The 21,450-nt window shown below is 37.0% G+C and overlaps 1 protein-coding gene across 1 annotated transcript; it reads left to right on the forward strand.

Moving 5' to 3' along the window:
• Nucleotides 1–15,745: 15,745 nt before the first annotated feature.
• LOC126481794 (piggyBac transposable element-derived protein 4-like) lies at nt 15,746–20,452 on the forward strand. The gene is made up of 9 exons (XM_050105749.1): nt 15,746–15,803; nt 15,887–16,200; nt 16,278–16,610; nt 16,724–17,205; nt 17,289–17,474; nt 17,564–17,654; nt 19,455–19,523; nt 20,314–20,329; nt 20,379–20,452. The coding sequence occupies exons 1-9, from the start codon at nt 15,746–15,748 to the stop codon at nt 20,450–20,452; spliced, it is 1,623 nt and encodes a 540-aa protein (XP_049961706.1).
• The last annotated feature ends 998 nt before the right edge of the window (nt 20,453–21,450 follow it).

Consider the following 21,450-nt stretch of genomic DNA (forward strand, 5'->3'; position numbering starts at 1 on the left):
CTACTTTCAGATAGTACTTCATTATAGATAACTGTATCATCTGCAAAAAGCCTGATGTTACTATTAATATTGTCTGCAAGGACATTAATATACAATATGAATAGCAAGGGACCCACACACTTATCTGGAGCACACCCAAAGTTACTTCTACATCTGATGATGACTCTCCATCCAAGAAAACATGCTACATTCTCACTACCAAAAAGTCTTCAATCCAGTCACAATGTTCACTTGATGCACCATACAATCATACTTTTGATAATAAGCATAATGTGGTACTGATTCAAATGGTTTTTGGAAATCAAGAAATACTGTATCTACCTGTTTGCCTTGATCCAAAGCTCTCATTATGTCACACGAGAAAAGTATGTATTGGGTTTCACATGATTGACGTTGGCAGAATCTATGCTTGTTGGTGTTGAGGTAATTCAAGATACTTCATTATGTTTGAGCTCAGAATGTGTCCCAAGATTCAACAAGAAATCAGTGTCAAGGATCTAGTATGGTAGTTTTGTGGATCATTACTACTACCTTTCTTGTAGATAGTTGTGACCTGCTCAAGGATTTTTGTTTGAGGGATCTACGATAGGTTATAGTTAGAAGATGTGCTAACTCAGCTGCAAATTCAATATTCCACCTGCAACACCTTCACTTCAACAGCTGCCACTTGTTCCATATCAAGAAGTGCCTTTTATATTGTCTAGCCTCCCATGGCCATAACATCTGTAGTTTAGATTAAATTAGATTAGATTTACTTTCATTCCGATTGGCCCATAGTGAAGAGGTCCTCCAGGATGTAGAACATATCAGAAAAACAATAAAACATGACAAATATTTATTTAAAATTTAGAAAAAAATGTCTTTTTATTTATAAGATAATAAAAATATAATAGAACTACTACAACACTTATTTACAATGAACACATTACTGCACTGAAATGGTGTTGAAGTTAGATTGTACTTCACGCACACACTCTCTCTCTCTCTCTCTCTCTCTCTCTCTCTCTCTCTCTCTCTCTCTCTCACACACACACACACACACACACACACACACACAAATCATGTGGTTCTATTGAGAAATTCATCAATGGTGTAGATGGAGCTGGGCACCAATAATTCCTTAAGGCTTCTCTTAAACTGAATTTCATTGGTTGTTAAGCTGTTTATGGCTGCTGGCAAGTTATTGAAAATGTGTGTTCCTAAATAATGCACACCTTTTTGTACAAGAGTAAGTGGCTTTAAATCCTTGTGAAGATTATTCTTATTTCTAGTATCGATTCCATGAACTGAGCTGTTGGTTTGAAAAAGTGATATATTTTTAATGACAAATTTTATTAAGGAATAAATATATTGGGAAGCAGTAACTAGTACACCTAGTTCCCTAAACAGGCCTCTGCAGGATGTTCTTGTGCTCACACCACAAATACTTTAGTTTGTCCAGTCTTAGAATATTGTTTGTCTGTATGGGACCCATGCCAGTTGTCTGATACAAGAGATTGGGAAGGTCCAAAGAAGAGCGGCAAGATTAATGACTGGTACATTTAGCGATTGTGAGAGCATTATAAATCTCATAGAAAGTTTGAAATGGGACACACTTACAGATAGACGATAGACTAAACGGAAGGGGCTGCTCACTAAATTCCAAAATGTGATCTTCACTGAGGATGTAGAGCATATATTATTACCACCAACTTTTAAATCATGCAATGATCACCATTCAAAGATAAGAGAAATTAGAGCTCATATTGAGGCTTTCAGGCAGTTGTTTTTCCCTCACACATTCTGTGAGTGGAACACAGTAGGGGAAATTTGACTTTAGTGCAAATAGTGCCCTCCGCCACACACCACTTGGTGGCTAGCAGAGTACATATGTAGATGTAGATGTAGAGGAATTACCCCAAAAAATAATAATGACATTATGGAATGAAAGTAAGCATAGTATGCCACTTTTCCTTTTTTATATCCTCTCTGTCTATCAGAATTCACATTGAAGTAGAGATTTGTTTAGACACTTCAGCAGTTCTGTGTTCTGTGGTGTGTTCCTCCCAGTTGAATTTATCATCAAACTGTAATACCAAGAATTTAACACTGTCCACTTATTCTATCTGCTTGTCATCATATGTTAGGCATATACTTGCGGGACACCCCTTACAAGTTCTGAACTGCATGTAGTGTGTTTTTTCAAAGTTCAGTGCAAAGAATTGGCTAGGAACCAGTGATTAACATCCACATCTAATTAGCCAATCTTTCTAAGTCTATTTATTGGCAAACAAAACAAACTTGTCATCTGGTAATGTTACTGATGAAAGATTATTGAAATACACAAGAAAAGGCAAGGGCCCGAAGATGGAACCTTGTGGGACCCCACATGTAATTAGTTCCCAGTTGGATGATGTCTGATTGCTTAATAAATGTCTCTTTCCTAATAACAGCCTTGGTTTCCTGCCAGAGATATAAGATTTGAACCATTTAGCAGCATTTCCTGTTACACCATAATATTCTAATTTACTTAAAAGGATATTGTGATTTACACAGTCAAATGTATTTGACAGATCACAAAATGTACCATTTGCCTGCAATTTTTTGTCTAATGAATTAAGTACATTTTCACTGTAAGTGTAGATAGCCTTCTCAATTTCAGAACCCTATAGAAATCTGCACTGCAACTTTGACAGTAGTTATTTGTAATAAAATGGTTATAAAGCCAATTGTACACTACATTTTCTAAAATTTTTGAGAATGCTGGCAAAACTGAAATTGGATGGAAATTTGACACTATTTCTTTATCTCCCTTCTTAAGCAGTCGCTGAACTCCAGCATATTTCAACCATTCAGGAAATATTCCAGTGATAACTGGTTACTTAACTCAGAATCCCATTCTTTAATTAATTTTGTTGACATTTCATCATACCCACTAGAGATGATGGACATTACTTCTGCTGGGGTAGTGTGGGTCAAATTCATATTATGGAAGTTATTTGAAATGTCTGGTCTGAGGTATCCCATGGCAGCATCTAGAGAACCTGACAACCCCATATTTTCAGTAACAGTTATAAAATGTTTGTTAAGAAGTTCTGCAACACTATACACATCTGTCACCAATGTATCATTTACCCTTAATGCTACTTGCACCTCTTCATGTCTTGTTCTACCAGTCTCCTCCCTCACTATATCCCGTATTGTTTTTTTCTTCTTTTTTCATCTGTTATGACTATCTTTTCCTTGTAGTGTTGAACAGTCACTCTTAATATATATCAATAGTCTCACTGAGATCTTCACAGACCATAATTATCCTTCCAACCTTGTACAGGAACAGATATCCCATTCCTTATATCTCCAGTTCTCCAGACACCCCCTCCCCCCACCAGCCTCCCAAAGTCTCACTGTTTGGCTGCAGAGGAGTAATCCCCACATGACTCAATAGCATCCAGGACTGGAGCAAGTGAATCACATACTCTGACAGGTTTTTGACTACCTCCAGTCATGCCCTGAAATGAGGATTGTCCTACCTACTATCCTTCCTACCCCTCTAACAGTGGTATTCTGCCACCCCCCTAACCTACAGAATATCCTCATCCATTTCTAAACACTGTTGCTCCCAACCCTTACCTCATGGGTCATATCCCTGTAATAGAACAAGATGCAAGATGTGTCCAATAAATCCTCCCACCCCCACTTACTCCAGTCTGGTCACAAACATCACCTACCCCATCAGAAGCAGGACCATATGTGAAAGCAGTCATGTGATCTACAAGCTAAGCTGCAGCCACTGTGCTGCATTCTACTTGGGTATGACAACTAACAATCTGTCTGTCAATGTGAATGGTCACTGTGACCAAGAAATGGCTAGACCATCCAGTTGCTGAGCACTCTGCCCATCACAAGGTTCTTCATTTTAATGACTACGTCACAGCCTGTCCCATCAGGATTCTTCCTATCAACACCAGCTTTTCTCAATTGTGCAGGTGGGAACTATCCCTGCAGTATATCCTAGGTTCCCATACCCCTCCTGGGCTCAACCTTTGTTAGTCATTGCTCTACACCCCCTTATTGCCTTCACTGTTCCCACTCCAGAACTTAACATCTCTCTACTCCATCAGTCCACCCACGCTCTTTTTACTTCTCTCCTTTTCCACTGACCCTCTCTCCCCCCGACTACCATCTAACTTCCTGACTGCACCTAACTGCAATACCCTCTCTCCAGCTTGTCTCTGTGTGCTTCCATAGGCAGTACTTTACCATCCCTTACACCTACCCTGTTATCCCTCCCCCTACCTGCCCCAGTCTCATCCTTGCCCCCACCACTCAGATTGCTTCTCCCATCATATGCTTCTGCTTGCAGTGAGCCCTCAGCAACCAGAGACTGTGGTCCTGTGTGTATGTGTGTGTGTGTGTGTGTGTGTGTGTGTGTGTGTGTGGGTGGGTGTGTGCGTGTATGTGTGTGTGTTTAATGTTTGCATAAGTGTGTGTGTGTAAGTTGTCTAATTCTAAAGAACACCTTTTTGGCTGAGAGCTTACTTGTTTCACAGTCTTTTTGTTGAGCCTATCTATGACTCAACATCTCCTCTTATAGTGAATATCAATCTATCCTTTTCATAATATTGTCATTATTCCATTCTGGATTTCCCATTGTTAGAGTCACTAAGTCATTAAGAGGAATATAAACAAGACTGAAAACGTTCCTAGGTTTTAGACAAATCCTTTTAAATGCTAGAGTTCATCTACATCCACCTACATGATCTCCAAGCCACCATGTGGTGCATCATGGAGACTTCTGCTACTACTAGTCATTTTTGTTCCCTTTCTACTCATAAATACATTGAGGGTAAAATGACTTTCTGTACTTCTTCATAAGAAGGTTAATTTATGTTGTCCTCATCAGCATTATGCAAAATGTACATTCACGGCAGCAGAATTGTTCTGCAGTCAGCTCCAAATGTCAGTTCTAGACATTCTGTCACAGGAAGAATGTTATCTTCCCTCCAGGGATTCCCATTTAAGTTCATGAAGCAATTCCATAACACTCACATGTTTATAAAACCTACCAGTAAGAAATGTAGCACCATGCCTATGAAATTTTTCAATATTTTCCTTTACACCAACCTTGTGGGACTCCCAAACACTCAAGCAGTATTGAAGAATGGGTCACACTAGTGTTCTATATGCACTAAGAAGTCTATTATGGAACTGCTTTTTCTCCTCATCTGTATTAATTTAAATTTTTTTGCATTTAGAGCAAGCTGCCATTCATCAGAACAACTATAATTTTTGTGTAAATCATCTTGTATCTTCTTATGATGACACCTTCCCAGACACCACAGCATCATCAGGGAACAATTAAGTTTGCTGTTCATCCTGTCTATCACATCATATATGTATGTAGAGTATAAGCATGGTCCTATCACAGTTATACCCTTGTCTCTTATGAAAACTTGCATTTAAGGACAATGAAGTGAATTCTAACACTTAAGAAGTTTCTGAGTCATTCACATATCTGGAAACCTAATGTGTATAGTTTGACCTTCCAAAACAGTCTGCAGTGGGGAACTGGGTCAAATTGTTTCCAAAAATGTTGGTCCCATAGGTAACTTACATTACCTCTGGACTTATTAAAATATGTGATTTTTTGGAAAGTTATAATTTATATTCAGATATGCAATTGTAATTTCAAAACATTTTTAGGTTAAATGGACTTTCTACTTTATATACATACATTTCCGTATTGCTAATTTAAATCTGATTACACAGATGAAACTTCAGTTTAACAGTAGTCATAACAGAAAAAGAACTGAAAAGGAATTCTAGTATTCAAATACATAAGAAAACACATGATCTTTCAATTTGAATTTCCTTTACAGCCAGTTTACATCTAAAGAAACACACAAAACACAAGATCAAAGCAAAATCTAACATTCATAGTAGAGTCCAGGGAGATAAAAATAAAAACATGGAAAAGCACACAGTCCAATGTTACACTTACTGGAATCATATGCTTGGACTCATTTCCTGATGTACCTGCAGGAGAATCCATAAAAATGCTATCTGTGAAAATAATACAGTAAACATATGCAGCAACTCATCTTCATAAAAGTCTAGAATTACTACTACTTTCAGATGTCATGTAATCTGAATCATTGATAAATACTTTGTTCTCATTATCTATAGAGTCACCAAAGAATTTATAAATCATCTGATCCAAACATTTCTCCTCTTCACTGCAAATTTTGAACTCAAAATCAACACAAAAGCACACAAAATGGATGAAACTGATAGAGCTCAAATTTCACCTAATGCCTACAAAGCAAGAGACAACAACAAAGGTTTCAAAAATGATGAATTTTTCCATTGTTACTGCTACAGCCATCTAGCAGGCAAAGCAGAAACTTCAAAGCATTCAGGCCTCGCAGACAATTCTGGGAACCATAAAAATAAGTTCAGCATCATAATTACTGGCATGACAAAATATTACATCCATCACATTATGGACAAAGCAAGGACATAAAAAGCAGACAAGCACAGACAAAGTTCTGTTGATATTGGTATCAATAAAAATTCAACCAAGATTGTGCACAGATTCATAAATTGCCTTCAAATTTTTTTCAGCTATTCTTTACAATAAATTTTTACAATTATTCAAGCAATTATTAATCCATTTCCACATCCCTATTCATGTTTGAGATGTGTTAACTATTTCTCTAAATTCTTTGCATTGTTCTAAAAAAGTTACATGCTCATTCACCTCTGAGATTTGCTCTTGAACCTGGTTGAACTCTCTAATGGAAAATTGACCTAGTTTGTTAATTTTACCATCAGAATCTTTGAATTATTCTTTTACTTCTTTGTGAACTAAATTGCATTGGTTATTGATCTCATCCTTCAACTCCTGGGACAACTGGGTCAATGTATTTGCAATGTTAGTTAAGTTAGCTTCTACTTCCTGTTTGATGTGTTCTGTTATCTCTAATTTTAGTTCTTCTTTTGTATTTTCTATCTTGACAGACAGTTCATTGCTTTTGATTCTACTTTTTCAGATAATTTCGTAAAATTAGAGTTCATTTCATCAGACATTTGTTGCAATAAATCTTTAAACCATTCTGGAACCTCTGCAGCCATTTTTCTAGTAATGACTGGCATACAACTCAAATATTGTCCATTATGTACCTTCTATAATGATAAATGTTAACTGCACAGTTTTCTTAAACATGATAATACTGAAACACTGTGTTACTGTCTACATGAAAAAAAGTTTTTAGAGTGGATATCTATATTATCTGAACTGTTCACCCTGTACAATGAACTGCACTCTCTTGTCATGTAGCTGATGTACATGGCAATGTACTGCAATCATCTGCACACCCAGCACAGCTGATTTCTCAAACACTGATAGGTGGATTCCACTGTGTCATACAGCAGCACTACTGCATCCCTTGCTGATGTCAGGATTTGAAATCTTCTTCTACAAATCCACCAAAAAATTCTTCTCCTCCAAACCTGCGAAGAAATTACTCCAGCATATTTATAAGTTTCTTTTATTCACATTTTGATGTTATGTACTTGACACATAAATTTAATTGAAGTTGCCGTTGTACTTGTACCACAATTGCAAAAGTATGGTTTGTCTTCAGATTTCCTGAATTGTTCTGATATACCCTTTTGCTTTCTTCTTAATGGATTATTACTGAGTTGAGATTACATAGTTATGTCTGTTCATTTATAGTTTCTCCTTTTGTTTAATTCTTGTTGCTGTTAGCAATGCTTATCACTCATTGAATTTCAAGATTTTGGAAATTTATAGCTCTTTATTTCCTTCCTTTTGCTCCAATGCCCAATTTCCTGTACACTGGGAGCCAAATGAAGTGTTTTTCTTGTTGGTTTAGGGTTTTATGCAGCTGCTGTCTTGATCCTTGTAATTGTATTTGAGTCAGAACACTGAGATCTGCCACCTGTCATAATATCTGACATATTTAACATTTTTCTTTTTTCCCCAGTAACCATAGGTGATTCTCGTTAAGCAGAGGTACTGCTAATCAGTGCCTCTGAAATCCCATGTGTAGCTGAGGAAAGGCTTGATTTCTTCTTGATCTACTGCTGTTACTGGAGCAAAAGAAGATAACTTCTATTCTATCATGAAAAATCATGTCCATGATGTTCCTTTTTCAAACATATATTTCCTTGAATGGGTGTACAGAACGAACACAACTTTTAATATGACATCCAAGATTAAAATATGTTTTATTTGTCACAAAACCAACTTGTCTTTTGTTTTCATTCTTGGAGAGTGTGGTTACTCCTTGATAGTCAAGCCACCACCAAGCCATGACACCAAAATGTAAAAGGTCCTGTCCACAGCAGCATAAGCTCTTTACTTGTTGTCAATGCTGCCAACTTCTTGTATTCTGCACCTCTCATCTAATATCTGCACATATGAAAACAAACACTTGTTCATGATATACGTTCTGTGACTTACTCCATACTTAATATTATTCTATCACAATCATCTTTCCTTAGAGTACACAAGGAGTGTGAAATGTTGTTTGCCAAAATGGAGTGTAGCAATTCACAATCCTCAGTGAATGAAAAGAATTACAGGATTTGTTGGTTGGAACGTACACTCTAATGTGTGCAGAATATGGACTGAGAGGAAACCTGAGAGTGACATAAGCAATGAGATGTAGCAGATTTGAGAATAGTGAGAAACTTAACATCAGAACTTGGGATCACGAAGTAAACAAAGTTGAGGAATTCTGCTACCTTGGAAGCAAAATTATCCATTATGGACAAAGCAAGGAGGACATAAAAAGCAGACAAGCACAGACAAAGAGAGCCTTCCCGGCCAAGAGAAGCTGCTGGTATCAAACATTGGCTTTAATTTGAGGAAGAAATTTCTGAGAATGTATGTCTGGAACCCAGCATTGTATGGCAGTGAATCATGAGTAGTGGGAAAACCAGAACAAAAGAGAACTGAAGCATCTAAGGAGTGGTGCTACAGAAGAATGCTGAAAATGAGGTGAACTGATAAGGTATGAATGAGGAAGTTCTCTGCAGAGTCTATGAAGGAAGGAAGGATCATGTGGAAAACACTGATAAGAAGGGGCAGGATGACAGGACATGTAGAAAGTCATCAGAAAATAACCTCCATGGTACTAAAGCAAACTGCCAAGAGTACAAACTATAGGGGAAGTTGAAGATTTGAGTATATCTAACAAATAACTGAAGACATTGGGTCCAAGTGGTAATCTGAGATGAAGAGGTTAGTGCAAGAGGGGGATTTGTGGCAGGCTGCAGCAAACTATTATGAAGACTATTGACTCAAAAGAGAAAGAGAGAGAGAGAGAGAGAGAGAGAGAGAGAGAGAGAGAGAGAGAGATGAACATCTTATCATAAGTTTCACTTTAGTACAGGTCAATACTCCTTACTAATACCTTCAGAAAAGACTTCTTAACACTTATTTTTATGCCAGATGTTGACAGAGTTTTCTCTGTCAGAAAGAGTTTTCTTGCCCTTGCCAGTCTACATTTTACGTCCTCACTACAGAAGCCACTGTCAGCTATTTCACTGCCCAAATAGCAAAACCACATACAGATTTCAGTATTTCATTTCCAAATCAAATTATACTAACATTGCTTAGATATATTTGGTTATATTTAGTTACCATTATTTTACTTTTATTGATATTCATAAAACCCAACTTGCACTTTTTTCAAATGACATACTGAAAGCTTTGGATCAAGGCAATCATGTAGCTGCAGTATTCCTTGATTTTTCAAAAAGTGTTTGACTTAGTAGTACACCTACACTTATCATCAAGAGTTGGATCATAAGGTATTTCAAGTGAACTTTATGACTGGATTGAGGACTTTTTGGCACGGACACAGCATGTTATCTTGGATAGAGAGTCATCATCAGATGTAGAAGTAACTTGTAACTTGGGTGTACCCCAGAGAAGAGTGTTGGGACCCTTGCTGTCATGTTGTATGTTAATGACTTTGCAGACAATATTAATGGTAACATAAGTCATTTGCAGATGATGTAGCTATCTATAATGAAGTACTATTAAAAAAAAAAAAAAAAAAAAAAAAAAACACCTGGGAGTAACACTCTGTATGGATATGAAATGGAATGGTCATATAGGCTCAGTTGTGTGTAAAGCAGGTGGTAGACGTTGGTCTATTGATAGAATATTGGGGAAGTGCAATCAGTATACAAAGGAGATTGCTTACAAATTACTCATGTGACCTATCCTAAAATATTGCTCAAGTGTGTGGAACCTGTACCAGATAAGATGAACAGGGGATATTGAACATATACAGAGAAGAGCAGCACGAAAGGTCACAGGTTTGTTTAATCCATGGGAGTGTTTCACAGAGATGCTGAAGGAACTGAACTGGAAGACTCTTGAAGATAGACATAAACTATCCCAAGAAAATCTATTCACAAAATTTAGGAATCATGAGAGTAAGATTAGAATAATTAGTGCATTAGGCATTCAAACAATCATTCTTCCCACACTCCATATGTGAATGGATTAAGAAGAAACCTAATAACTGCTACTATGGGACATACCCTCTGACATGCACCTCACTGTGGTTTGAAGAGTACAGATGTTATATTCTCTTTGAAGACATATCCATTCTGCTCAATTGCTCTTTCAAGTGCTTTGACATTCCTAACAGAATTACAGTGTCATAAACTTTAACTCCTTTTCCAGTTTTCTTCTTGGTTTCCATTACAAGTTCTTCAATGTACATGTATAACACTGGGGAGAAGCTATATGCACTGTGAGTGCAGTTTCATCTGTTGAATGTACCATGCATGTAATAAGATCAGTTCATGTTTGTTGTATGGTTATGTGTAGTTGGTGGAATTTTGATTTGAGACAAATTTTAATTACATGAAAGACAGTGTTTCATTCCATAGTATATGTTATAAACTGGACCTCTCAATATCCGTAGCTAATACACCAAAATCACTAGCTACACTTTTATTAAGATTCTGCACTTTCCTCCCAACACAACATTATATGCAAACATGCTTATTCTTATTTTAAAATAATGGCATTGCTGCAGCTGTGTATCTTCAGCAGTAGGAAAAAGGGTTTATTAGATGTGGTGGCTCAGCCAGTATCTTAATAAACTAGAGACAAAATACAAATTATTTGTCATGTTCTTCAGAAGCAGAGAAAAAAGAAACAAATTGCAACTTTTTGACAAAGAAAAATTCTTAGCTTGACAATAATAAGTGAAATGAAGTACATGGATGGAAAGAACATCTTCATTTACATAATTTACATTGTAAATAGCATGGAAAAATGAACTTTCCATTGTATTAGTTATTAGGATTTTTTCCCATTCCGTATACACTTTGAGTTAGGGAAAATTATTGCTTGTATGCATTTGTATGTGCTGTAATTTGTCTCATCTTGTTTTGTGATCTGCATGTGAACAATATGTAGGGGATTACAGCATATTCCTAGATTCATCACTTAAAGTTATTTGTAGAAACTTTCTAAGTAGATTTTCATGTTTTGATCTATCTTCAAGCATCTGCTATTTCAAACTGTACAATATCTCTATGACACTGCCCCATGGGTGAAGAAAATGTGTGGTCATTTATGCTGCCATTCTTTGTATATGCTCAGAATCCCCTGTTAGTCATATTTAGTACGAGTCCCACACACCTAAGCAATAGTGATTTGTAAGCAATGTTCTTTGTAGACTGATTGAGTGTCCCTAGTATTTTACCAATGAAAGGCAGTCTACCAACTGCTTTTCCTAACTTTTTTGTACTATGAAAGACAAATAAACAGTAACAACATAAAAGATTTTTCTGAAGTAGCATTACCTGAGAGAGATACACAAAACATATGTTGTTGTCTCAGAGCCATAGATCACACTGCAAATCTGAGATAAAAAACAAATTCTCTATCACTTGCATTGACTTATCACACTATAGATGTTTGATGAAGGATATATCACCACAGTAGTCCTCCTTTGAATGAGATCACACACACTGCCTGAGACTGCAGTCACATGTGTGTGAGTTGCGTGGGTATGTATGTGTGTGTTTATTGTTTAATTCTGATGAAGGTCTTATGGGCCAAAAGCTATATTTATGACAGCCTTTTTGTTGTGCCTATTGCGACTTAGCATCTTTGCTGTATGGTGAGTAGTAAATTTACTTTTTACAATATTGTTACATTCCATCCTGGATTTCCCATTCTTTGATTTTTTGCCTACTGTGAACAGGTGCACATGACTAAATCTTGTTGTACGTGTAACTTTACCACCAACTGGTGCAAAAGTGTGCAAACTGACTTTGTTATTTTGACAATGTAAACAAGTTCATTCCAGCTGGTGACATTGTTAGTTGGCTCTTGACCATGTAAACATTAAGTCACAGTGCAGGCAAAGCACGTATGACAGGGTGGGCAGGCCATGAACAGTTTGGATTATATTTTCACTGTGCACCATGAAAAAGGTGGGCATTGTTGAATTTTGGTGATGTCACACCACAAAGTGATCTGCAATGCTGGGACAAAGGTCTCCTTCAATTTGTAACTGGAGCTAGCACTGAGCAATGACATTTGGAACTCTGGATTTGTGCACCAAGTCTTAGTGATATCTGGGCATGACACTGCACTGATTGTGTTGCATATGTTGTCCCTTGGCTACCAACAGACACTTTATTCATGTATCTTTAAAGTTCTGATTTGCTTGCTCAGAGACCGGCCATGATACTATGTCTTGCACCATTTACTACATCTACATCTACAGAGATACTCAGCAAGGCACCATACGGTGCACTTCAGAGGGGAACCTGCACCACTACTTGTCCCTTCCTTTCCTCTTCCACTCACAAATAGAGCAAGGAAACAAGTGTCTCTATGCCTCCATATGAGACCTAATTTCTCATATCTTATCTTCGTGATTCTAACATGCAGTGTATGTTGGCGACAATAGAATTGTTCAGCAGTCAGCTTCAAATGCGGCTTCTACAAATTTTCTCAACAATGTTTCTCAAAAACAACATTGCCTTCTCTCCAGCAATTCCCCTTTGAGTTCCCAAGGGATCTATGTATCACATGTTGTTCTAACTTACCTGCAAGAAATCTAAACTGATTTGACATCTCCCTTCAATCTGACCTGGTATGGATCCCAAACACTCAAGCAATACTCAAGAATAGATCAAACCAGCATCCTATGTGTGGTCTCCTTCACAGGTGAACCACTCTTTCCTAAAATTCTCCCAATAAACAGAAGTTGACCCTCTGTCTTCCCTACCGCAGTTCTCACATGAGTATTCCACCTCACTTCGGTTTGAAACATTACGCCCAGACATTTAAATAACTTGACTATGTCAAGCAGGACATTAGTAATATTGCATACAGGTTTGATCTTCCTACTCATCATTAACTTATATTTTTCACATTTAGGGCTAGCAGCCATTCATCACATCAACAGGAAATTTTGTCTAAGTCATCTAGTTTCTTCCTATAGTCACTCAACTTCGACACCTTACCATACACCATGGCATCATCAGCAAACAACTATAGATTGCTGCCCACCCTGTCCACCAAATCATTTATGCATATAGAGAACAACAGCAATTCCATCACAATTCCTGGGGCTTTCCTGATGATATCCTTGTCTCTGATGAGCACTCACTGTCGAGGACAACATACTGGGTTCTACTGTTTAAGAAGTCTTTGAGCTACTCACATATCTGTGAACTTATTCCGTATGCTTGTACTTTCATTAACTGCCATCAATAGGACACTGTGTCAAATGCTTTCTGGAAATCTAGAAATATGGAATCTGCCTATTGCCCTTCATGTATTGTTTGCAGTATATCATGTGAGGGCAAGCTAGTTTTGCATGAGCAATGCTTTCTAAAACCATGCTGATTTGTGGTCAAAAGCTTCTCAATCTCAAGAAAGATTATTGTGTTCAAACTGAGAATATTTTCAAGGATTCTGCAGCAAACAGAAATCAGTGATATTGGTCTGTAGTTCTGCGAGTCTGTTCTTTACTCTTCTTGTATACTGAAGTCACCTGCACTTTTTTCCAGTTGCCTGGGACTTCATGCTGGGTGAGAGATTCATGATAAATGCAAGCTAAGTAAGAGGCCAATGCCATAGAGTACTTTTTGTAAAATCGAGCTAGTGTTCCATCTGGACTTGGTGATTTATTTGCTATAAAATCATCCAGTTTTTCTCTACACCAGTTATGCTTATTATTAGGTCATCTATATGGTCTGGTGGTATGTTTGTATGATTTCTTGAATGTGAAATTTTAATCTTTTGTTTTGCTATCTTCAACTGCCACAATAGACTGGTCAACTCTCTCCTAGATTTCTTGACTGCTTTATTAACTTTCATATTCATAGTTGCCATAATGACATCATGAATGATAATCCCCATTTCTATACTGACATTGTCGATGAGCTCTGGCCTATTTGTAGCTACAAGGTAAAATATTTTCATTGCATGTTTGCTGTCAAGCTACCTACTCAATTAAATTTTCAAAAAACATGTTCAAAAGTATTTCACATGACTATCTGTCTGTATTCCCTGCAGTGAATCCACAGACATCCCAGTCTATACTTGGCAGGTTAAAGTCACCTTCAACTAGTAATTCATGATCTGGGTGTTTACACCCTTTTGAACATAAGCTTTCTTTGAATGACTCTACAACTGTCACAGCAGAATTGGGTGGCCAGTGAAAACATCCAGCAATTATCAGTTGTCCTTTTCTTGCAGGTTTTATTTGACAAATCTAGCTTTCCGGTAGTGCCTAGCCATTATCAATATGTAATTTCATAGTACCAATGCATCATATTCCAGTACGTCAGTTCCCTGTTGTTCAGGCTTCTGTCACAGTTCATTCAAGACTGAGTCCCTCACATTTTTGTGAGTGTAAATTCATTCAATCTGTAGCACAATAATTGATCATTTATTCTGTTTTGAAAGCAACCATCTGTTCATACAGTAAACCAGTCAGTCAGGTTCCAGCTTTCAGCTCGTACAAGAGCACAACTACAGAACAGAAAGCTAAGTGTTTTATCTTTTTGTGTGTTTTCCTTGTAGTGTATTTATTAAACCAGTTCTTGATGCATGTTGGCAAATTAAGGTTTAACTTGACTTTGTCATTGCACATGCAGTACGTGCTGGAAAATGCATTTCACTTGAATAAACCATTCTTTTTTTGGAACAGCTGTCCAGAAACTTGGTATCCATATGGAAGTTGTAATTGTTGATGACAGAGCTAAAGTGCCCATTCACAATGAAATTATAGGATAAACTGGAGGACTGCAAATGTGTTGATGCTGATCATCTTATCTGAAGGTAAGATGGGTGTGGTAATGCTTCTTAGTGTTCCCTTGTTGTGGTGAAATAGTATGTTATCCCTTTCACGGGAAGTATTTCCGTTTGAAACCACCTACAATTTTCTCATTTTGTGGCAAAAGGGCAGTGGCTACAATTGGGGACACCATTCAGCAGCCTAGTTGGTGCTGCCCTCTAGTGGCTGTCACTGGAACTGCCTCAAAATCTGTAAATATTAGCAAGTAGTGAGGCGAGTTGGATAGCCATTTTTGTACGCTGTGCACGTACATCTTTGTTCTCAAACTGTGACTGTATTCTTCTGTATTAGGGAACGTTTATGCATGTATTAAATGCAGAATGCTGTTCTGTTTACATTAATACTATATGTATTGCAAGAATAACCAAAATAATGCATTTACTTCGATGAATGTTGTGGTGGTTCCATTTGAAACCACTGCTCCTGTAACGGCAGCATTAGTAGGTGTGATGAATTTTTTTCCCAGTTTCACATGATGTATTCTCACAGAATATAGGATGAGGAAATTCTGGAGTGCCTTTTCGCAGATATTCCTTCAGATCCAGACTCACAGTTCGACTCTAGCAGTGACAGTGAAAGTGATGTGTTAGCTGAAGATAGTGATCTGGATTTGCGAATGAAAACACCTGTTTTATCTCAAATTATTTCGGAAAGTAAGAGTGAGGACCATTTTGACAATGACAGTGATGATAATTTCAGCACTAATGACGATTTGCCACTATCTTCCATTGCAAATTTTTTATGGAGAAAAGATGTCAGTGCAATGAACTTTGCTGCCAATTTTTCAGAGGAAGCTGGTGTACAAGGAAAACTTAAAAATGACAGTGAAGTTATGCAACCAGTAGATTTTTTTTGTGTCTGTTTTGTGACACTATGTTAGAACACATAGTTTTCCAGTCTAACCTGTACGCAACACAGAAAGGTGGTAATTTCAGGCCTCTTTCTAAAGCAGAACTAAAAGTATTTTTGGCTACAAACATTCTAATGGAAATCAAGAAAACTTGTTATTATCGTGATTGCTGGTCATCCCATAAGGAACTTCGAGATGAATACATTTCCTCACTAATGTTGGTAAAAAGGTTCAGCTGTATTTTGACACATATTCACATCAATGACAATGCTGTTATGCCTTCAAGGGAGAGCAGAAATTATGACAAATTATATAAAATCCATCCACTAATCGATCAGATACTGATGAACTTCAAAGAATTCTATGCACCTACTAAGGAGCAAGCTATAGATGAATGCATGGTGAAGTTCAAAGGATGAATTGCATTAAAACAATATATACCCCAAAAGCCAATCAAGAGGGGATACAAATCTGGGTCAGAGCTGATAAGCTTGGATATATTTGTGATTTTCAGATATATACTGGAAAAATTGAAGGCAAAGTGGAAAAGTCCTTAGGAGAGAGAATTGTGAGAGATATATGTAAAAGCTTGGAAGGAAAGGGATACCACATATACTTTGATAATTTTTTTACCAGTGTCTCACTTTTACAGAAGCTAAAAGATGACAGACTTTTTGCCTGTGAAACAATTAGATCACACAGAAAAAGACTTCCTATGCTAAAAACAGACAGAGAGTTGCAAAGAGGAGAGTTTGACTGGTCACTTTGTTCTGATGGCATTGCCTGCATCAAATGGAAAGACAAATGTGTAGTCATGTTGCTGTCTACAATTGATTCGCCTGTATGTGTTGAAGCAGTCAGCCATAAAGAAAAGGGTGGAAAAATCACAAAGGTACCTTGTCCAAAAATAGTGAAATCGTATAATGCAAATATGGGATGTGTTGATAAGGCAGATAAGATGAACAGTTTTTATGCAATAGACAGGAAATCACAAAGGTGGTGGCTAAGATTATTTTGATATATAGCTGATATTTCTATTGGAAATGAATGTATTCTGTTTCGATTATGTAAATCAACAGTGGAGCAAGTGCTAAGGATTTTCGAAGATGTGTTGCCACAGGCCTGGTAGGCAGTAATGTCTTCAAAGATAGTCCTGGCCATCCCAATACGCCATCAGAAACATCTGCCAAAAAATTCAAAACTCTTGTTTCCCATGAGAAACGTATATCGGAAGCAAAACATCTGCCAAAATATGGAACCTCAAGGTGCTGTGTGCACTGCAGCACAAAGAAAGAACCCCACAGAAGCAGATGGACATGTAGTCACTACCAGGTAGCCTTATGCTTATCTGCAGAAAGGAATTGCGTTTTACTTTATCATCAAAAGTGATGACATTTAGCAGGCAGTGGCTCCATTTGAAACCGCCCTGTATGTGTTCAGTTTATGTATATTTCATTTAATTTTTACATTTTTCTGTCTCACTGTATGAAAATTAATACAATAAAAACAAGGAAAAATTAAAAAATTAATTTTTTTTTTTTGCACCTGAAAGGGTTATGCAATATGGAAGAAATCACTCCTGGGTCACCACTGTATCTACCCACTTTGTCCTACTACAAAAGACAGATACATACAAACAACACAAAATGTTTTGTTAAAATAGCACTACATGAAGGAGACAGATGAAATACATGTTGTTGTCATGGTATTTGTACAAGTTGCCTGATCACAACTGTGACTCATTAATACTAAAGTCATAGGATACTACCCTTTTTTCATTTTGTGATGTTCAAAATTTTAGATTTCTGAACATATACAAAAAGTTGCCTATTTTGCACCACTTTGAAATCTTATCAAGCTCTGACTGAATAGTTGTGCAGCTTTTTTGAGAAAGTACTTCATTATAACTGCACCATCTGCAGAAAGCTGGATGCTACCATTTATAATGCCTGCAAGGCCATTTATATACACAGTTAACAGTAAGGGTCCTATCAAAATTCCCTGGATCACACTTGAAGTTAATTCTACATCTTTTGAATCTTTCAGTGACTATACATGCAAGATAAATTGCTGTGCCCTCCCCTCCAATAAAACCTTGAGCCAATCACAAAACTCACTTGATCCTTCATGACTTCATACTTTTGATAATAAGCATAAGTTTGGTAATGACTGAAATGCTTTTCAGATATCAATAAATGAGGTATCTACCTGGCTGCCATGATCCATGGTTTTCAGGATGCTGTGCAAGAAAAGAATGTTTGGGTTCCACATGATCAAGGTTTTTGGAAACCTTTGCTAGTTGGGTTGGAGGAGGTCATTCTGCTGGAGATGACTCATCAAAATTGAGCTCATAATATGTTCTAAGATTCTAAGTAAATTGACGGCATGGTGCTCTTTCCAACCCTTCCTGTCATACTCATAAGGGCTACCTTTATTAACCATACAAATAAACTGCTATTGATTAATGGACCCCTACACTCTTATGTTTGCCTCCACTTAACATTGGCCACTGGATGTTCCCCAATTAGTACTAGTCTCCAATATCAGTTTCATTTACAATGTCAGTGCAGTTCAAACTTGTTGGTTAGGGTGACAGGTGTAACATCTTGAATTCTCCCTGATCACTGAATCCCCTGCACAGCGTGCCTAAAACTACCATTAACATGGAACTTAGTCAAGTGAATGAGTAGTGATGAATGCCATACTCCCTGTAGAGAAGAAGAATCTACAGCTGAGGTTAGTTCTTAGTTCTTGCAATACCATTGGCATCCCTGGTACATAGCCCTTGGTGGGCCCTACCAACGCACCCATTTGTAGCAGCTCCCAATCACTCGAGAGTAATCAGGAAGAACTCCAACTGCTTTTGAAAAAAAATTTAGTCATCCTATGCTGGACAAGTGACAAACAGGACAAACAGTTCACGTGAAGCTAAAAAGATAAGCACTAAACCTTTGTACTATTTCTTATTATTTATGTTGAGTTAAGTGTATTTTTTGGGAAGCAACAAGTGAGGCATTTCTATTTTATCTTTGAAACTGAAAATACTTAAAGGTGGTAGACTGAAAATTAAAAATGAATTAAACTTGTAAAACAATGCTGAGGGATGATAAAGGTCATCTGGAAGTTTGTTTTCAAATGTAATTTCAATTTTTGAACCACTGCTGTGGGAGATAATAAGGAAACTGAAACATGAACTGAGTAGTGACTTAGTATAGTCAAAAAATGAACTAAAATGTATTGAGTAGTTAATTGAGAGGGTCAAAATTGAAGTAAAATGTGAAAAGGATTGTCAAATAAAGAAAACAAATGAAAAGGTAATAGCATATAAAAATTAAATGATGATACCAATTTCAACTGCTAGTGAAAATGTGGGCAGTTAGACTGACAATGTAGATGAACTTTCTGACTGAATAACTAGTGTTGAATCCAGGTTCCAGTCAGTAGAACATAATGTGACTGACATGGAGCCTTGTGTAAAAGAAAAAAATTCAAAATAAAATCCAGTTTAAAATACCAAATTGTATCTGCAAATGATAACTGTAAAATTGAAGTATTCACAGTAATTAACTAACAAAGTTGAAACAGTTTTTATTAAAAATTATGTTCACTGCAAAAACAGTGTATCTAATTTTGAAGGAAATTTAGTAAATGAAAATGTTCAAAAACAGTTCTGGGCATTGCTTGACAGTGTAGTTTATAAAATTTTGTTCATCTCTAACTGCAATACTTGGTAAAATCTTCCAGAGAAAAGTTTTTGTGGAAATGGGAACTTGTATGTGGTAGATATTATTTGACACTGTAAAGATAGTTCTGCATCTCAAGTGAATGATAATTAAAAAATTATGTTTCTAAAAAAATTTCTTGATGCTGTCTTGAGCCAAACAAAATAATTCTCAAAACTTAACCTATTAAGAATTTAAGAGGAACATTCTGAATAAAATTTGATCCACATAAGAGCAAACATAAATAAAAAGTGAATTTTTAGATGGGCCGAATTGTAGAGAAGGAAGTGGTACTATGAAAGAATTATGTGAATGACAACTCAGGAGATCAGTTCATTTAAACAAGCCTTTTGATGAATCAGAACAATTTGATTCATTATAGTTAAGTTTGGATTTAGGTATGGTCTTGATTGTTCAAATAATCAATTTTTAAAATATGTTTGCAAGTTGGATGTGGCGTTAGAGTAGAAAGGGAGTCAAAATTTGATCAAGTTGGTTATCAACATGGGGGCTGGATCTAGAACTTTAACAGGGAAAACCAAGGGAGGAGAAATACCAGTAATTATCTGGAATGAATATCAAACGAGTATTTAATGGGGTAGGAGAGACAGGAGTAATAATAGGGGATTTGTCAAGCCAGCTAGTTAAAACAACACAAGCTGTGGCATCAACTGCAGACAGTTCAGCATCACTTACTCAATCAAATGTGGTGGAGTATACAACTCCAGTTACTGCAACACCAGGCAGTTCGGCAACTCCTCGGACTGTACGGAGCAAGAAGGCACCTCAACAGCTACCTTGACAACTAGACAGACAGAAGACAGGTTGAGTAGTAGATTTAGAAATGCAAGATCGCCAAAGAACAGGAACACTTTTAATGCCTGGATCCAGAACTTATGTAAGTGAACCAACTCAGTGCATTTTAAAGGAAGATAATCAGAGTGACCAGTTAAAAATACCACTAAGGCTCATGCACCTAAACATACAGTATGTCTGCTTGTGTCTGTATGTGTGGATGGATATGTGCGTGTGTGCGAGTGTATACCTGTCCTTTTTTTCCCCTAAGGTAAGTCTTTCCGCTCCCGGGATTGGAATGACTCCTTACCCTCTCCTTTAAAACCCACTTCCTTTCGTCTTCCCCTCTCCTTCCCTCTTTCCTGATGAGGCAACAGTTTGTTGCGAAAGCTTGAATTTTGTGTGTATGTTTGTGTTTGTTTGTGTGTCTATCGACCTGCCAGCGCTTTTGTTCGGTAAGTCACCTCATCTTTGTTTTTATATATAAACATACAGTACCTTAGAAATAAGCTTAATATATTACAGGTTTTTGTAAATGAACAGTCACCTCATATAGTAGTGTTAACTGAGCATGGATTAAAATCTGATGAAATTATTTACTGTAAACTAGAGGGCTACTCCTTAGCAAATAGTTATTGTAGACAGCAACATAAGGGTGGTGGTGTGGCAGTTTACATTAGTGAGAATCTCGAGTACAAGAAAATAAACTATCTAGACCAGTACA

The sequence above is a fragment of the Schistocerca serialis genome, chromosome 5 (assembly GCF_023864345.2).
Source record: "Schistocerca serialis cubense isolate TAMUIC-IGC-003099 chromosome 5, iqSchSeri2.2, whole genome shotgun sequence".
Classification (NCBI taxonomy): Eukaryota; Metazoa; Arthropoda; class Insecta; order Orthoptera; family Acrididae; genus Schistocerca; species Schistocerca serialis.